Source organism: Callionymus lyra, chromosome 3 (genome assembly GCF_982586985.1).
Source record: "Callionymus lyra chromosome 3, fCalLyr1.hap1.1, whole genome shotgun sequence".
Taxonomy (NCBI): Eukaryota; Metazoa; Chordata; class Actinopteri; order Syngnathiformes; family Callionymidae; genus Callionymus; species Callionymus lyra.
In genome coordinates this window covers 1,994,988-2,014,987 of record NC_141820.1, presented here as the reverse complement: position 1 = coordinate 2,014,987, position 20,000 = coordinate 1,994,988, and the positions used below count along the sequence as shown (strand labels likewise).

General features: G+C 41.0%; 1 protein-coding gene across 2 annotated transcripts in view; it reads right to left on the bottom strand.

Moving 5' to 3' along the window:
- Positions 1 to 20,000, bottom strand: part of tmem268 (transmembrane protein 268) — a 21,456-nt gene that overhangs the window by 188 nt on the left and 1,268 nt on the right. The window contains exons 2-9 of one of the 2 annotated variants that reach the window (XM_087786148.1): positions 12,471 to 12,593; positions 9,156 to 9,250; positions 8,975 to 9,082; positions 8,171 to 8,323; positions 8,005 to 8,115; positions 2,232 to 2,318; positions 1,977 to 2,171; positions 1 to 108 (exon numbers count right to left, since the gene is read on the bottom strand). The exon at positions 1 to 108 is cut by the window's left edge and continues 188 nt beyond it. In XM_087786148.1, the coding sequence (XP_087642274.1) occupies positions 1 to 108; positions 1,977 to 2,171; positions 2,232 to 2,318; positions 8,005 to 8,115; positions 8,171 to 8,323; positions 8,975 to 9,082; positions 9,156 to 9,250; positions 12,471 to 12,576 (963 nt within the window). In that variant the 5' untranslated portion in view covers positions 12,577 to 12,593. The remainder of the gene's footprint in view (positions 109 to 1,976; positions 2,172 to 2,231; positions 2,319 to 8,004; positions 8,116 to 8,170; positions 8,324 to 8,974; positions 9,083 to 9,155; positions 9,251 to 12,470; positions 12,594 to 20,000) is intronic. The other variant, XM_087786150.1, reaches the window with a different exon arrangement.

Here is a 20,000-nt window from a genome sequence, read left to right as displayed (position 1 = left end):
GCTCCTGTGGCCCCTCATGCGGTGATGCGAGGGGCCCGCCAGGCGCTCGGACACCAGCAGCTTCACGTACAAGGCGCTGTAGGTCAGCAGCAGCTGCTGCGCCACCACCTGAGGAGGAACCGGCGTCAGTCGAGCAAGACCGTGGATCATGACTTGTGTTGTCGTGAGTGTTGTGTTGTTGTGAGTGTTGTGTTGTCAGGTGATGAGTGTTGTTTTGTCGTTAGTGTTTTGTTGTCGTGAGTGTTGTGTTGTCGGGAGTGTTGTGTTGTCGTGAGTGTTGTGTTGTCGTGAGTGTTTTGTTGTCGTGAGTGTTGTGTTGTCGTGAGTGTTGTGTTGTTGTGAGTGTTGTGTTGTCAGGTGATGAGTGTTGTGTTGTCGTGAGTGTTGTGTTGTCGTGAGTGTTGTGTTGTCGTGAGTGTTGTGTTGTCAGGTGATGAGTGTTGTGTTGTCGTGAGTGTTGTGTTGTCGTGAGTGTTTTGTTGTTGTGAGTGTTGTGTTGTCGTGAGTGTTGTGTTGTTGTGAGTGTTGTGTTGTCAGGTGATGAGTGTTGTGTTGTCGTGAGTGTTGTGTTGTCGTGAGTGTTTTGTTGTTGTGAGTGTTGTGTTGTCGTGAGTGTTGTGTTGTTGTGAGTGTTGTGTTGTCAGGTGATGAGTGTTGTGTTGTCGTGAGTGTTGTGTTGTTGTGAGTGTTGTGTTGTCAGGTGATGAGTGTTGTGTTGTCGTGAGTGTTGTGTTGTCGTGAGTGTTTTGTTGTCGTGAGTGTTGTGTTGTCGTGAGTGTTGTGTTGTCATTAGTGTTTTGTTGTCAGGTGATGAGTGTTGTGTTGTCGTGAGTGTTGTGTTGTTGTGAGTGTTGTGTTGTCGTGAGTGTTGTGTTATCAGGTGATGAGTGTTGTGTTGTCGTTAGTGTTTTGTTGTCAGGTGATGAGTGTTGTGTTGTCGTGAGTGTTGTGTTGTTGTGAGTGTTGTGTTGTCGTGAGTGTTGCGTTGTCAGGTGATGAGTGTTGTGTTGTCGTTAGTGTTTTGTTGTCGTGAGTGTTGTGTTGTCGTGAGTGTTTTTTTGTCAGGTGATGAGTGTTGTGTTGTCGTTAGTGTTTTGTTGTCGTGAGTGTTGTGTTGTCGTGAGTGTTTTTTTGTTAGGTGATGAGTGTTGTGTTGTCAGGTGATGAGTGTTGTTTTGTCAGGTGATGAGTGTTGTGTTGTCAGGTGATGAGTGTTGTGTTGTCGTGAGTGTTGTGTTGTCATTAGTGTTGTGTTGTCAGGTGATGAGTGTTGTGTTGTCGTGAGTGTTGTGTTGTCAGGTGATGACTGTTGTGTTGTCAGGTGATGAGTGTTTTGTTGTCAGGTGATGAGTGTTGTGTTGTCGTGAGTGTTGTGTTGTCGTGAGTGTTGTGTTGTGTTGTCGTGAGTGTTGTGTTGGTGTGAGTGTTGTGTTGTCAGGTGATGAGTGTTGTGTTGTCGCTAGTGTTGTGTTGTCAGGTGATGAGTGTTGTGTTGTCAGGTGATGAGTGTTGTGAGGTGATGAGTGTTGTGTTGTCAGGTGATGAGTGTTGTGTTGTCGCTAGTGTTGTGTTGTCAGGTGATGAGTGTTGTGTTGTCAGGTGATGAGTGTTGTCAGGTGATGAGTGTTGTGTTGTCAGGTGATGAGTGTTGTGTATATGTCAAAAACTAAAATTGTGAATGTATTGTCTGGAGTGAACTGTGACTGAAGGTGGACCAGGTCATGATCAGACCTTCAAGTCTCTGTACGCGTCCTTCAAGTTAGTATAAAGAAGGTCAATTGTCCTGTTATTCCTGGAGGGACAATCCAGCGCCTGCTGGGAAGTAGTGAGAGTAGAGTAGAGAGTAGAGTCCAGGTTGATTGAAGTCTCCAGAGATGATGGTGAAAGCGTCAGGATGTTGACTCTGAAGTCCAGCTGTCGTCGGGTGGATCACAGAAGGAGCCTCTAACTTCTGAGGGAGTGATGGTGTGACTCACCTGAGCAGGTAAACTAACGTCTGGGACGAGGCTGTAGTTCAAGGTGATCTTAGGATCCTCCTGTCGGCTGGTCTGGGAAGAGTTCCCGCCCTCGTGTCCCAGCAGGGGTCGGTGCTCGTCAGGGCCCTCGACCTCTGACCTCACCTGTGCGTCGGCCACCAGGACCAGGTGAGACATGGTCTTCTTCAGTTTGTGCTGGTGAAGAACAACAGAGAAGGTAAGAGTCTAACTCTCTGGTGACGAACAACAAGTCACCTGAACGTCTGTGAAGCTCTGAAGCTGCTCCAGCGTCTCCGTCAGTGACATCAGACACGGACGCATGTCCCAGTAGATGAAGAAGATCTGACCACAACGACATGTGTGGTGTTTGTGGTGTTTGTGGTGTGTTTGTGGTGTGTTTGTGGTGTGTTTGTGGTGTGTTTGTGGTGTGTTTGTGGTGTGTGTGTGGTGTGTTTGTGGTGTGTTTGTGGTGTGTTTGTGGTGTGTGTGTGGTGTGTTTGTGGTGTGTTTGTGGTGTGTTTGTGGTGTTTGTGGTGTTTGTGGTGTTTGTGGTGTGTTTGTGGTGTTTGTGGTGTGTTTGTGGTGTGTTTGTGGTGTGTTTGTGGTGTGTTTGTGGTGTGTTTGTGGTGTGTTTGTGGTGTTATTATGGTGTGTTTGTGGTGTGTTTGTGGTGTGTTTGTGGTGTGTTTGTGGTGTTATTATGGTGTGTTTGTGGTGTGTTTGTGGTGTGTTTGTGGTGTGTTTGTGGTGTGTTTGTGGTGTTTGTGGTGTTTGTGGTGTTTGTGGTGTGTTTGTGGTGTGTTTGTGGTGTTATTATGTTGTGTTCATGGTGTTATTATGTTGTGTTCATGGTGTTATTATGTTGTGTTCATGGTGTTATTATGTTGTGTTCATGGTGTTATTATGTTGTGTTCATGGTGTTATTATGTTGTGTTCATGGTGTTATTATGGTGTGTTCATGGTGTTATTATGTTGTGTTCATGGTGTTATTATGTTGTGTTCATGGTGTTATTATGTTGTGTTCATGGTGTTATTATGGTGTGTTCATGGTGTTATTATGTTGTGTTCATGGTGTTATTATGTTGTGTTCATGGTGTTATTATGTTGTGTTCATGGTGTTACTATGGTATGTTCATGGTGTTATTATGTTGTGTTCATGGTGTTATTATGTTGTGTTCATGGTGTTATTATGTTGTGTTCATGGTGTTATTATGTTGTGTTCATGGTGTTATTATGTTGTGTTCATGGTGTTATTATGGTGTGTTCATGGTGTTATTATGTTGTGTTCATGGTGTTATTATGGTGTGTTCATGGTGTTATTATGTTGTGTTCATGGTGTTATTATGTTGTGTTCATGGTGTTATTATGTTGTGTTCATGGTGTTATTATGGTGTGTTCATGGTGTTATTATGTTGTGTTCATGGTGTTATTATGTTGTGTTCATGGTGTTATTATGTTGTGTTCATGGTGTTATTATGGTATGTTCATGGTGTTATTATGTTGTGTTCATGGTGTTATTATGTTGTGTTCATGGTGTTATTATGGTGTGTTCATGGTGTTATTATGTTGTGTTCATGGTGTTATTATGTTGTGTTCATGGTGTTATTATGGTAAGTAAGTAAGTAAGTAATATATATTTATATAGCGCTTTTCGAGACCAGGGTCACAAAGCGCTTTAACAATCAAAACAATACTCAAAACAGTACATACTTCAAAGATCAAGACAACACCGAGAACAACACAGGAGTTCGAGAAATTCAAGGAAAAGCCTGAACAAATAGAAACGTCTTAAGATGTTTCTTAAAGGAGTCAGTAGATCATCAAACACAGATGTTTCTTGAAGGAGTCAGTAGATCATCAAACACAGATGTTTCTTGAAGGAGTCAGTAGATCATCAAACACACATGTTTCTTGAAGGAGTCAGTAGATCATCAAACATAGATGTTTCTTGAAGGAGTCAGTAGATCATCAAACACAGATGTTTCTTGAAGGAGTCAGTAGATCATCAAACACACATGTTTCTTAAAGGAGTCAGTAGACTCCATCAAGCGCAAAGAGAGAGGAAGATTGTTCCAAAGCTTAGGAGCAACAGCCTGAAAAGATTTCTCTCCTCTGGTCCTGAGCCGTGTGCGTGGAACCATAAGTAGATTCTGATCCACAGACCTCAGAGACCGAGCTGGGGTGTAAGGCTGGATCAGATCAGTGATGTAAGGAGGAGCCTGACCATGAATAGATCTGAAAGTAAGAACCAGAATTTTAAAGTTGATCCTGAAAGAAACTGGAAGCCAGTGAAGAGTTTTAAGGACCGGAGAAATGTGAGTTCTTCTACTAGAGCGGGTCAGAATTCTCGCTGCAGAGTTCTGAATCAACTGCAGGCGAGACAGCTCCTTCTTGTTAAGACATGAAAACAAACTGTTACAATAGTCCAGACGAGAAGAAACAAACGCATGGATTACAAGCTCCAGATCATGTTGTGACAGCATTTTCCTAAGTTTAGAGATTTTTCTCAGTTGAAGGAAACAGTTTCTGGTCAGTTTTCTACAGTGTTGAACAAGAGACATGTCTTTATCAAATACAACACCCAGGTTTCTCAGGCTCAGTTTGACAGACTGACCTAAGTCACCCAAGTACTGACTCAACCCTGGAATCTTATCATCAGGAGCAATCACCAGAGTTTCAGTTTTGTCCACATTAAGCTGTAAAGTGTTTTCACTCAGCCATTGTTTGATTTCTAGCAAACAATTGACTAAGCTGTTCAGCCTTTGGGGCTCAGTTGGGTCAAAAGAGCAGTAGAGCTGGATGTCATCAGCAAAAATGTGATAAGAAACATCTGGAAATCTCTGAATGATTTTACCAAGGGGAATCAAGTACAGCAAAAACAATAAAGGACCCAGAACAGAACCTTGAGGGACTCCACACAACAGATCTGCCGATTCAGACCTCATTTGATTGGCAGATACACTAAAACTGCGCCCAGAAAGGTAAGATGAGAACCATTCTAACACAGACCCAGACAGTCTTCATCCCTCAGTCTTCTCAGCAGGATCTGGTGATCAACTGTGTCAAAGGCTGACGACAGATCCAAGAGAACCAGAACAGTGAATTTACCAGAGTCAGCCGACATCATGATGTCACTGGACACTTTCAGTAAAGCTGTCTCCGTAGAGTGATGTTTACGGAAGCCAGACTGAAACTTCTCATGGATGTCGCTCTGATCCAAGAACAAAGACAGCTGCTCGGACACCACCTTCTCCAAGATCTTGGACAAGAAAGGGAGCTTAGAAATAGGCCTGAAATTACTGAGGTCAGTTGGGTCTAAGCCTGGTTTTTTGAGCAGAGGCTCCACAATGGCATGTTTAAATGCATTGGGAAAAACCCCTGTGGAAAGGGAGAGGTTCACCATATTGGTAACCCAGGGGCCAATTACATCAAATACTTTGATAAAAAGCCTACAAGGAAGGACGTCATCTGAGCAAGAGGAGGGTTTCATCTTGTTCACTAGTGCTGAAATATCACCCAAAGATACAGCAGTGAAGGATGACCAAGAGGAGGAGATGGGCTCAGAGACAGTAGGGGTTCCCAACAAAGGGGGAGAGATTTTCTCTTTGATCAATTTAATTTTGTCAATGAAAAATCTCAACAATGCATTGCTGTCAGCTTCACAGAAGACCGGCGTGATTTGAGGAGCAGGAGACACGAGAGAATTAATCGTGTCAAACAAAACTTTGGGGTTTTTCCTATTTGCTGCTACCAGTTTTCTGATGTAATCAGATCTAGCAGTTTCTACCATCTCATTGTAAGAAGTCAACAGATCCCTGAGGTGAAGTCTGTGCACCTCAAGTTTAGTAGACTTCCAGAGACGCTCAGTCTTTCGACAAAGTCTCTTCAGACTCAGGAGATCTTCATTTGTCCAAGGGCACCGTTTTTTCTGAATTTTCAAGTTCGATTTAACAGGTGCCACTTGATCCAGTATTTCAACACAATGATCAGTAAAACAGTGAATCAAACTGTCCACATCTGGACAGTCATCAAAGGAAAGACGGTCAAACATAGCAGAAAAACTGTCTGCAGTATCGGCTGAGATGACACGCCTCTGAGACCTAACTTTCAAAGGCTTAGGTTCAGGGATGAAGTCCAGGTTGAACAAGACAAGAGAATGATCACTCAGATGGACATCATGTACAGATACATTAGAAATGTTCAGGCCAAGAGTAAAAACTAAGTCTAAAATGTGGCCTTTTTGATGAGTGGGTTCAGAAACATGTTGCTCAAAATTAAAGGCTTCAGTTAAAGTTAAAAGTTCTTTAGCAGAACAAGATGTGACGTCATCAACATGAAGATTAAAGTCTCCAAGAATAAGAACAGATTCCATCTGAATAATGGAAGATAAGAAGTCACTAAAGTCTTTCAAGAACATCGCCGCAGGACCAGGCGGACGGTAGATTGACACACAATAGAAAGGTCTTGTAGAACCAAGATCATCTGAGACTCAAAAGAAGTGAATTCCTGTGTCTGAATCACTTTGCAAGAACAACTCTCCCTAAAAACAGTAGCAAGACCTCCTCCACGACCAGAGAGGCGAGGCTTCCCCAGGACAGCGCTCCCTACTGGACAGAGTTCGTTCAGATGAATAAACTCTTCCTCTCTCTGCCAAGTCTCAGAAAGACATAATAAATCCAAATTAACTCTTGTGAAAAGATCATTAAGAATAAAGGATTTATTAGTAATGGAGCGAACATTAAGAAGTCCCACATTCAGCACCGATGACGTCACTGACGACGCCGCGTCACTGACAGGCGCGCAGAGCAGGATCTTTTGAAGCGAACAGCGGTCACGTGGTACCAGCTGTCACTGAAGTTCAACTCGGTTGTAAAAGTCGAATTAAAGAGAGGAAATGAAAAAATCTTACCACCTTTCGTTGAGGTCTGTTCATGGTGTGTTCATGGTGTTATTATGGTGTGTTCATGGTGTTATTATGTTGTGTTTATGGTGTTATTATGTTGTGTTCATGGTGTTATTATGGTGTGTTCATGGTGTTATTATGTTGTGTTCATGGTGTTATTATGTTGTGTTCATGGTGTTATTATGTTGTGTTCATGGTGTTATTATGGTGTGTTCATGGTGTTATTATGTTGTGTTCATGGTGTTATTATGTTGTGTTCATGGTGTTATTATGGTGTGTTCATGGTGTTATTATGTTGTGTTCATGGTGTTATTATGTTGTGTTCATGGTGTTATTATGTTGTGTTCATGGTGTTATTATGGTGTGTTCATGGTGTTATTATGTTGTGTTCATGGTGTTATTATGGTGTGTTCATGGTGTTATTATGTTGTGTTCATGGTGTTATTATGTTGTGTTCATGGTGTTATTATGTTGTGTTCATGGCGTGTTCATGGTGTTATTATGGTGTGTTCATGGTGTTATTATGGTGTGTTCATGGTGTTATTATGGTGTGTTCATGGTGTTATTATGTTGTGTTCATGGTGTTATTATGTTGTGTTCATGGTGTTATTATGTTGTGTTCATGGCGTGTTCATGGTGTTATTATGTTGTGTTCATGGTGTTATTATGGTGTGTTCATGGTGTTATTATGGTGTGTTCATGGTGTTATTATGGTGTGTTCATGGTGTTATTATGGTGTGTTCATGGTGTTATTATGGTGTGTTCATGGTGTTATTATGGTGTGTTCATGGTGTTATTATGGTGTGTTCATGGTGTTATTATGTTGTGTTCATGGTGTTATTATGTTGTGTTCATGGTGTTATTATGTTGTGTTCATGGTGTTATTATGTTGTGTTCATGGTGTTATTATGGTGTGTTCATGGTGTTATTATGGTGTGTTCATGGTGTTATTATGGTGTGTTCATGGTGTTATTATGTTGTGTTCATGGTGTTATTATGGTGTGTTCATGGTGTTATTATGTTGTGTTCATGGTGTGTTCATGGTGTGTTCATGGTGTGTTCATGGTGTGATTTTGTTGTCTTGCTGTGGTGTTGTTGTTGTGTTCACGGTTCATGTTGTGTTACCTGCATGGTGCCTGTGCAGTTGTGTACCCAGTCAGCCACAGCCACCAGCAGGTTGTGCTTCAACAGGCGCTCGTTGACCTGGATGAGCCGGACGTCGATGTTCATGTTGATCTGTGGGTCAGGAAGCAGCTCAGCACACGGACGAGCCACGCAGGAGTGGACTCACCTGGTTGTTGCTGTGGTGGAGGAAGAAGATGATGGCGGTGGTGAGGAGGATGGAGACCAGGCTGACGCACAGGCAGAGGATCCAGTATTGACTGACGGTGACGTACAGGTGGAGGGTGGAGAAGATGGCGCACCACAACACAACGTACAACACCTGCACGACACAACACAACATACAACACCTGCACGACCAGCAACGACTGCGAGGGGTTTCATCTGTTCACACCTGAGCTCATGCTATGAAGGAAAGTTGTGTAGTCAGGTGACGAGTGTTGTGTTGTCAGGTGATAAGTGTTGTGTTGTCAGGTGTCGAGTGTTGTGTTGTCAGGTGACGAGTGTTGTATTGTCAGGTGATAAGTGTAGTGTAGTTAGGTGTCGAGTGTTGTGTTGTCAGGTGACAAGTGTTGTGTTGTCAGGTGTCGAGTGTTGTGTTGTCAGGTGACAAGTGTTGTTTTGTCAGGTGACGAGTGATGTGTTGTCAGGTGTCGAGTGTTGTGTAGTCAGGTGACGAGTGTTGTGTAGTCAGGTGACGAGTGTTGTGTTGTCAGGTGAAGAGTGTAGTGTAGTTAGGTGTCGAGTGTTGTGTTGTCAGGTGACGAGTGTTGTGTTGCCAGGTGACGAGTGTTGTGGTAACAGGTGTGTTGTCAGGTGTTGTAGTCAGGTTTGTAGTCAGTTGTGTAGCCAGGTGTTTAGTCAGGTGTGTAGTCAGGTGTGTACTCAGGTGTGTACTCAGGTGTGTAGTCAGTTGTGTACTCAGGTGTGTAGTTAGTTGTGTACTCAGGTGTGTTGTCAGGTGTGTTGTTACCGGCGCCATCAACAGGTGGAAGGCAGCAGAGTTGAAGACCAAGTATCTCTGCACAGCAGGAGGATCCAGAGCTGCTCTCAGAGGAACCTCCAGGTCATTCTCTGGAATCTGTGACGAACACAAAATGAAGGTGTAGACACTGTTGTGTGTTTATATTTGTGTGTACATTGTGTATTCTCACCTGGAAACCTTCGCTCTGGAGCTGTTCAAAGCACTGCGTCAGGTCAAAGGTCGGATTCATCATGGACGTGCTGGTCACGGCTGTCACTCGCTGACCTGTTGGAGAGTGTGAGTCTGTGATCGCACGAGTGAAGGTGTGTGTTCATTCAAGACTGTTGTGTCCTTTATCAGCCTTGTGATGTTTGTGTGCGACTGTGAGGCGACCATGACGTGACACAGGCGAGTCAAGAAGCTAATGTTGTAACATCACTGTTCTGTCATGTGATCTTCACTGTTCTGTCATGTGATCTTCACTGTTCTGTCATGTGATCTTCACTGTTCTGTCATGTGATCTTCACTGTTCTGTCATGTGATCTTCACTGCTCTGTCATGTGATCTTCACTGTTCTGTCATGTGATCTTCACTGTTCTGTCATGTGATCGTCACTGTTCTGTCATGTGATCTTCACTGTTCTGTCATGTGATCTTCACTGTTCTGACATGTGATCTTCACTGTTCTGTCATGTGATCTTCACTGTTCTGTCATGTGATCTTCACTGCTCTGTCATGTGATCTTCACTGCTCTGTCATGTGATCTTCACTGCTCTGTCATGTGATCTTCACTGTTCTGTCATGTGATCTTCACTGCTCTGTCATGTGATCTTCACTGCTCTGTCATGTGATCTTCACTGTTCTGTCATGTGATCTTCACTGTTCTGTCATGTGATCTTCACTGTTCTGTCATGTGATCTTCACTGTTCTGTCATGTGATCTTCACTGCTCTGTCATGTGATCTTCACTGCTCTGTCATGTGATCTTCACTGCTCTGTCATGTGATCTTCACTGTTCTGTCATGTGATCTTCACTGTTCTGTCATGTGATCTTAACTGTTCTGTCATGTGATCTTCACTGCTCTGTCATGTGATCTTCACTGCTCTGTCATGTGATCTTCACTGCTCTGTCATGTGATCTTCACTGCTCTGTCATGTGATCTTCACTGCTCTGTCATGTGATCTTCACTGTTCTGTCATGTGATCTTCACTGTTCTGTCATGTGATCTTCACTGTTCTGTCATGTGATCTTCACTGCTCTGTCATGTGATCTTCACTGTTCTGTCATGTGATCTTCACTGTTCGGTCATGTGATCTTCACTGTTCTGTCATGTGATCGTCACTGTTCTGTCATGTGATCTTCACTGTTCTGTCATGTGATCTTCACTGTTCTGTCATGTGATCTTCACTGTTCTGTCATGTGATCTTCACTGTTCTGTCATGTGATCTTCACTGCTCTGTCATGTGATCTTCACTGCTCTGTCATGTGATCTTCACTGCTCTGTCATGTGATCTTCACTGTTCTGTCATGTGATCTTCACTGTTCTGTCATGTGATCTTCACTGTTCTGTCATGTGATCTTCACTGTTCTGTCATGTGATCTTCACTGTTCTGTCATGTGATCTTCACTGCTCTGTCATGTGATCTTCACTGCTCTGTCATGTGATCTTCACTGCTCTGTCATGTGATCTTCACTGTTCTGTCATGTGATCTTCACTGTTCTGTCATGTGATCTTAACTGTTCTGTCATGTGATCTTCACTGCTCTGTCATGTGATCTTCACTGCTCTGTCATGTGATCTTCACTGCTCTGTCATGTGATCTTCACTGCTCTGTCATGTGATCTTCACTGCTCTGTCATGTGATCTTCACTGTTCTGTCATGTGATCTTCACTGTTCTGTCATGTGATCTTCACTGTTCTGTCATGTGATCTTCACTGCTCTGTCATGTGATCTTCACTGTTCTGTCATGTGATCTTCACTGTTCTGTCATGTGATCTTCACTGTTCTGTCATGTGATCTTCACTGCTCTGTCATGTGATCTTCACTGTTCTGTCATGTGATCTTCACTGTTCTGTCATGTGATCTTCACTGCTCTGTCATGTGATCTTCACTGTTCTGTCATGTGATCTTCACTGTTCTGTCATGTGATCTTCACTGCTCTGTCATGTGATCTTCACTGTTCTGTCATGTGATCTTCACTACTCTGTCATGTGATCTTCACTACTCTGTCATGTGATCTTCACTGTTCTGTCATGTGATCTTCACTGTTCTGTCATGTGATCTTCACTACTCTGTCATGTGATCTTCACTACTCTGTCATGTGATCTTCACTGTTCTGTCATGTGATCTTCACTGCTCTGTCATGTGATCTTCACTGTTCTGTCATGTGATCTTCACTGTTCTGTCATGTGATCTTCACTGCTCTGTCATGTGATCTTCACTACTCTGTCATGTGATCTTCACTGTTCTGTCATGTGATCTTCACTGTTCTGTCATGTGATCTTCACTGCTCTGTCATGTGATCTTCACTGTTCTGTCATGTGATCTTCACTGTTCTGTCATGTGATCTTCACTGCACTGTCATGTGATCTTCACTGCACTGTCATGTGATCTTCACTGTTCTGTCATGTGATCTTCACTGTTCTGTCATGTGATCTTCACTGTTCTGTCATGTGATCTTCACTGCTCTGTCATGTGATCTTCACTGCACTGTCATGTGATCTTCACTGCTCTGTCATGTGATCTTCACTGTTCTGTCATGTGATCTTCACTGTTCTGTCATGTGATCTTCACTGTTCTGTCATGTGATCTTCACTGTTCTATCATGTGATCTTCACTGCTCTGTCATGTGATCTTCACTGTTCTGTCATGTGATCTTCACTGCTCTGTCATGTGATCTTCACTGTTCTGTCATGTGATCTTCACTGTTCTGTCATGTGATCTTCACTGTTCTGTCATGTGATCTTCACTGCACTGTCATGTGATCTTCACTGCACTGTCATGTGATCTTCACTTATCTGTCATGTGATCTTCACTGTTCTGTCATGTGATCTTCACTGTTCTGTCATGTGATCTTCACTGCTCTGTCATGTGATCTTCACTGTTCTGTCATGTGATCTTCACTGTTCTGTCATGTGATCTTCACTGCTCTGTCATGTGATCTTCACTGTTCTGTCACGTGATCTTCACTGCTCTGTCATGTGATCTTCACTGTTCTGTCACGTGATCTTCACTGTTCTGTCATGTGATCTTCACTGTTCTGTCATGTGATCTTCACTGTTCTGTCATGTGATCTTCACTGTTCTGTCACGTGATCTTCACTGTTCTGTCATGTGATCTTCACTGTTCTGTCATGTGATCTTCACTGCTCTGTCATGTGATCTTCACTGTTCTGTCACGTGATCTTCACTGTTCTGTCATGTGATCTTCACTGTTCTGTCATGTGATCTTCACTGCTCTGTCATGTGATCTTCACGGCTCCACCTGAGTGTAGTTGTTGTGTTACCGTTAGACCAGCCGGGTCGACTGAGGACCACCTCGGTCTTTGTGGGTCCAGCAGGAGGATCAGAGAGTCCGTCCTCCGTCCAGCGACCTTGACCATGTGACTCCATCAACTTAGAAACAAAACCTAGAGACACAAACAATACTTCAGTGTCATCAGCATATTGAATAATATTGAAACTTATATTTATTAACTGTTGTTTTAAGAGGTGTCACATTGATAATGTTATCTCTTATTCAGATCTTAAACATCTTCTTGTATTCTGTCTGACGACAGCTGCCTTTTCCAGGCAGCAGAGTTCAAAAGGTTCGGGGTTTAAAGGTTCAGGGTTCAGGGGCTCTGGGCATCTATTCCTTAACTTGTATGGACCTTGGTGCCATTGTGTTAGAAGTGCTGACTGTGAAGGACATATGTATTGGTAGAAGAAGGAGCCACGTGGAAATGCTGTCCTTGTTTAGATAAGGAACGTTCACGACACTTAAAGTATCAAGACACAGAATTGATGGTCTACAGACCTGGTTTGAGATAACAGGTGTGAAGGAAGTCAGGAGATTCTTTGTTTAGGTCAGTGATCAGATCAAACAACATCTGTTGTTCATGATGGAGTCAGATTTACTTACTTAACTTATTTTGGGAGTGTCTTGAGGTCTTTAAAAGAAGGGACGACCTAAAGACTAGCTGCCACTCTCTGGAAGGATCTGGTTGAACCAGGATGTCGGACAGAGACTGGACCGAGCGCTCCAACTAACTGTGCGCTCCTCCTCCTCCTCCTCTTCCTCCTCCTCCTCCTCCTCCTCCTCCTCCTCCTCCTCTTCCTCCTCCTCCTCAACCTCTTCACCTCCTCCTCCTCCTCCTCCTCCTCTTCCTCCTCCTCCTCCTCCTCCTCCTCCTCCTCCTCTTCCTCCTCCTCCTCAACCTCTTCACCTCCTCCTCCTCCTCCTCCTCCTCCTCCTCCTCCTCTTCCTCCTCCTCCTCAACCTCTTCACCTCCTCCTCCTCCTCCTCCTCCTCCTCCTCCTCCTCTTCCTCTTCACCTCCTCCTCTTCCTCCTCCTCTTCCTCCTCCTCCTCAACCTCTTCACCTCCTCCTCCTCCTCCTCCTCCTCAACCTCTTCACCTCCTCCTCTTCCTCCTCCTCCTCCTCCTCAACCTCTTCACCTCCTCCTCCTCTTCTTCCTCCTCCTCCTCAACCTCTTCACCTCCTCCTCTTCCTCCTCCTCCTCAACCTCTTCACCTCCTCCTCCTCCTCTTCCTCCTCCTCCTCTTCACCTCCTCCTCCTCCTCCTCTTCACCTCCTCCTCTTCCTCCTCCTCTTCCTCCTCCTCCTCAACCTCTTCACCTCCTCCTCAACCTCTTCACCTCCTCCTCCTGCTCCTATACATGTTACTACACTATCACAACACCAGAGTCAAGTACTGGACAATACTACACATATATACTTGTTACTACACTATCACAACACCAGAGTCAAGTACTGGACAATACTACACATATATACTTGTTACTACACTATCACAACACCAGAGTCAAGTACTGGACAATACTACACATATATACTTGTTACTACACTATCACAACACCAGAGTCAAGTACTGGACAATACTACACATATATACTTGTTACTACACTATCACAACACCAGAGTCAAGTACTGGACAATACTACACATATATACTTGTTACTACACTATCACAACACCAGAGTCAAGTACTGGACAATACTACACATATATACTTGTTACTACACTATCACAACACCAGAGTCAAGTACTTGACAATACTACACATATATACTTGTTACTACACTATCACAACACCAGAGTCAAGTACCGGACAATACTACACATATATACTTGTAACTACACTATCACAACACCAGAGTCAAGTACTGGACAATACTACACATATATACTTGTTACTACACTATCACAACACCAGAGTCAAGTACCGGACAATACTACACATATATACTTGTAACTACACTATCACAACACCAGAGTCAAGTACCGGACAATACTACACATATATACTTGTAACTACACTGTCACAACACCAGAGTCAAGTACCGGACAATACTACACATATATGCTTGTAACTACACTATCACAACACCAGAGTCAAGTACCGGACAATACTACACATATATACTTGTAACTACACTATCACAACACCAGAGTCAAGTACCGGACAATACTACACATATATACTTGTTACTACACTATCACAACACCAGAGTCAAGTACTGGACAATACTACACATATATACTTGTTACTACACTATCACAACACCAGAGTCAAGTACTGGACAATACTACACATATATACTTGTTACTACACTATCACAACCCCAGAGTCAAGTACTGGACAATACTACACATATATACTTGTTACTACACTATCACAACACCAGAGTCAAGTACTGGACAATACTACACATATATACTTGTTACTACACTATCACAACACCAGAGTCAAGTACTGGACAATACTACACATATATACTTGTTACTACACTATCACAACACCAGAGTCAAGTACTGGACAATACTACACATATATACTTGTTACTACACTATCACAACACCAGAGTCAAGTACTGGACAATACTACACATATATACTTGTTACTACACTATCACAACACCAGAGTCAAGTACTGGACAATACTACACATATATACTTGTTACTACACTATCACAACACCAGAGTCAAGTACTGGACAATACTACACATATATACTTGTTACTACACTATCACAACAACAGAGTCAAGTACCGGACAATACTACACATATATACTTGTTACTACACTATCACAACACCAGAGTCAAGTACCGGACAATACTACACATATATACTTGTAACTACACTATCACAACACCAGAGTCAAGTACCGGACAATACTACACATATATACTTGTAACTACACTATCACAACACCAGAGTCAAGTACCGGACAATACTACACATATATACTTGTTACTACACTATCACAACACCAGAGTCAAGTACTGAACAATACTACACATATATACTTGTTACTACACTATCACAACACCAGAGTCAAGTACCGGACAATACTACACATATATACTTGTTACTACACTATCACAACACCAGAGTCAAGTACTGGACAATACTACACATATATACTTGTTACTACACTATCACAACAACAGAGTCAAGTACCGGACAATACTACACATATATACTTGTTACTACACTATCACAACACCAGAGTCAAGTACTGGACAATACTACACATATATACTTGTTACTACACTATCACAACACCAGAGTCAAGTACTGGACAATACTACACATATATACTTGTTACTACACTATCACAACACCAGAGTCAAGTACTGGACAATACTCCACATATATACTTGTTACTACACTATCACAACACCAGAGTCAAGTACTGGACAATACTACACATATATACTTGTTACTACACTATCACAACACCAGAGTCAAGTACTGGACAATACTACACATATATACTTGTTACTACACTATCACAACACCAGAGTCAAGTACTGGACAATACTACACATATATACTTGTTACTACACTATCACAACCCCAGAGTCAAGTACTGGACAATACTACACATATATACTTGTTACTACACTATCACAACACCAGAGTCAAGTACTGGACAATACTACACATATATACTTGTTACTACACTATCACAACACCAGAGTCAAGTACTGGACAATACTACACATATATACTTGTTACTACACTATCACAACACCAGAGTCAAGTACTGGACAATACTACACATATATACTTGTTACTACACTATCACAACACCAGAGTCAAGTACTGGACAATACTACACATATATACTTGTTACTACACTATCACAACACCAGAGTCAAGTACTGGACAATACTACACATATATACTTGTTACTACACTATCACAACAACAGAGTCAAGTACCGGACAATACTACACATATATACTTGTTACTACACTATCACAACACCAGAGTCAAGTACTGGACAATACTACACATATATACTTGTTACTACACTATCACAACACCAGAGTCAAGTACTGGACAATACTACACATATATACTTGTTACTACACTATCACAACACCAGAGTCAAGTACTGGACAATACTACACATATATACTTGTTACTACACTATCACAACACCAGAGTCAAGTACTGGACAATACTACACATATATACTTGTTACTACACTATCACAACACCAGAGTCAAGTACTGGACAATACTACACATATATACTTGTTACTACACTATCACAACCCCAGAGTCAAGTACTGGACAATACTACACATATATACTTGTTACTACACTATCACAACACCAGAGTCAAGTACTGGACAATACTACACATATATACTTGTTACTACACTATCACAACACCAGAGTCAAGTACTGGACAATACTACACATATATACTTGTTACTACACTATCACAACACCAGAGTCAAGTACTGGACAATACTACACATATATACTTGTTACTACACTATCACAACACCAGAGTCAAGTACTGGACAATACTACACATATATACTTGTTACTACACTATCACAACACCAGAGTCAAGTACTGGACAATACTACACATATATACTTGTTACTACACTATCACAACACCAGAGTCAAGTACTGGACAATACTACACATATATACTTGTTACTACACTATCACAACACCAGAGTCAAGTACTGGACAATACTACACATATCTACTTGTTACTACACTATCACAACACCAGAGTCAAGTACTGGACAATACTACACATATATACTTGTTACTACACTATCACAACACCAGAGTCAAGTACTGGACAATACTACACATATATACTTGTTACTACACTATCACAACACCAGAGTCAAGTACTTGACAATACTACACATATATACTTGTTACTACACTATCACAACACCAGAGTCAAGTACCGGACAATACTACACATATATACTTGTAACTATACTATCACAACACCAGAGTCAAGTACTGGACAATACTACACATATATACTTGTTACTACACTATCACAACACCAGAGTCAAGTACTGGACAATACTACACATATATACTTGTTACTACACTATCACAACACCAGAGTCAAGTACTGGACAATACTACACATATATACTTGTTACTACACTATCACAACACCAGAGTCAAGTACTGGACAATACTACACATATATACTTGTTACTACACTATCACAACACCAGAGTCAAGTACTGGACAATACTACACATATATACTTGTTACTACACTATCACAACACCAGAGTCAAGTACTGGACAATACTACACATATATACTTGTTACTACACTATCACAACACCAGAGTCAAGTACTGGACAATACTACACATATATACTTGTTACTACACTATCACTACATATCACTGTATATCCTTGTATAGTTAAACAAAACACTCTCTTGACGTCAGTTTACTTTCCTTCCTTCAAATGTGTCACTTGTGTGTCTCCTGCAGCACTGAGGTGTGAACACACATCTTCATCTTCATCATCATCATCATCTTCATCATCTCACTCTCTAACCTCTTCCTCCTCTTCTCTTCCTCTTTCTAGCCTCACGTTAACTGAAGCAACATCGTTGTTTCCTCTCGTCTAGTCTAGTTACTGTCATGTTTACACACTAGTATTATGACTGTACTGTGTCGGTGCCCTCAGATATATATTCAACTATTATCACCTGGTTTTCATCTTATCTTGTGTGTTATCTTATTCTTTTACTCTCTACTGACGCCTCAAAAATGTGTTTAAAACACCGGCAATAAATAATAAATATATATATATATATTTTTTAATCAAATTATATTAACTTGAATCATTTTTTAATGGAAAGGTTGTACTTTTTAAATAGTTGATTGAAAGAAAATCTATATGAATATTTTTCTGTTATTTTTAATCCATAAAATAAAACGTCTTAACCTTCGATATCTTTTTAAATTCCTTTTAATTCCAGTTTATAAGCGTCGGTGTCATGGAGTCTCCAGACAACATCAACAGAGCACAGAGCTACTGGATCGATCGGTCATGTGATCATCTGTGTGTCTCGTGATTGGACGGAAGTTTGATTAAGTAGCTTCGGTCAAAACATATATTTTTTTATTCTATTATTTAAATATGAAACAAATTTAACATTGAAATGAAATACTTCCATGTGCAAGAGATGTAAGAGAATAAAATGTCTTTGAAAACACACTAGAAACGAGATGATCTCGACCTGTGATGACAAACTTACATTAGCTACATGATGCTAACATTAGCATTAGCATCATGTAGCTAAATTATGCTAGCATAAGCATTAGCATCCATTTTCACTTATCTTAATCAAACGCTATAGCCTTTCCCATGACCTCTAGCTCGCTAACTCGCTCACTGGTTTATCATTTACACGGTATAAAAATATACAAATAAACATAGTAATGAGTAGTTAAACCCTTGAGCTTGTTGACGTTTTTTAACGTTAATAACATTTAAATAATAACAACAGTTGTGTTTTCTGATAAACACAACAAAAATCATGTTTTTATTTAATTAAATGATTGTTGGTTTTATTGTTAGTTCTGGAGAAGAAATGTTTCTCCTGCAGTCTTGACTCGTAAAGTTGTGACAAAAACAACCAAACACTTTAAAAACACATATAATGACATCAAACTACGACTAAAAGAAAGACTGACGTTGTTTTAAAAACACGTATAATGACATCAAACTACGACTAAAAGAAAGACTGACGTTGTTTTAAAAACACATATAATGACATCAAACTACGACTAAAAGAAAGACTGACGTTGTTTTAAAAACCATGTAATGACATCAAACTACGACTAAAAGAAAGACTGACGTTGTTTTAAAAACACATATAATGACATCAAACTACGACTAAAAGAAAGACTGACGTTGTTTTAAAAACACATGTAATGACATCAAACTACGACTAAAAGAAAGACTGACGTTGTTTTAAAAACACATGTAATGACATCAAACTACGACTAAAAGAAAGACTGACGTTGTTTTAAAAACACATGTAATGACATCAAACTACGACTAAAAGAAAGACTGACGTTGTTTTAAAAACACATGTAATGACATCATACTACGACTAAAAGAAAGACTGACGTTGTTTTAAAAACACATATAATGACATCAAACTACGACTAAAAGAAAGACTGACGTTGTTTTAAAAACACATATAATGACATCAAACTACGACTAAAAGAAAGACTGACGTTGTTTTAAAAACACATGTAATGACATCAAACTACGACTAAAAGAAAGACTGACGTTGTTTTAAAAACACATATAATGACATCAAACTACGACTAAAAGAAAGACTGACGTTGTTTTAAAAACACATGTAATGACATCAAACTACGACTAAAAGAAAGACTGACGTTGTTTTAAAAACACATGTAATGACATCAAACTACGACTAAAAGAAAGACTGACGTTGTTTTAAAAACACATATAATGACATCAAACTACGACTAAAAG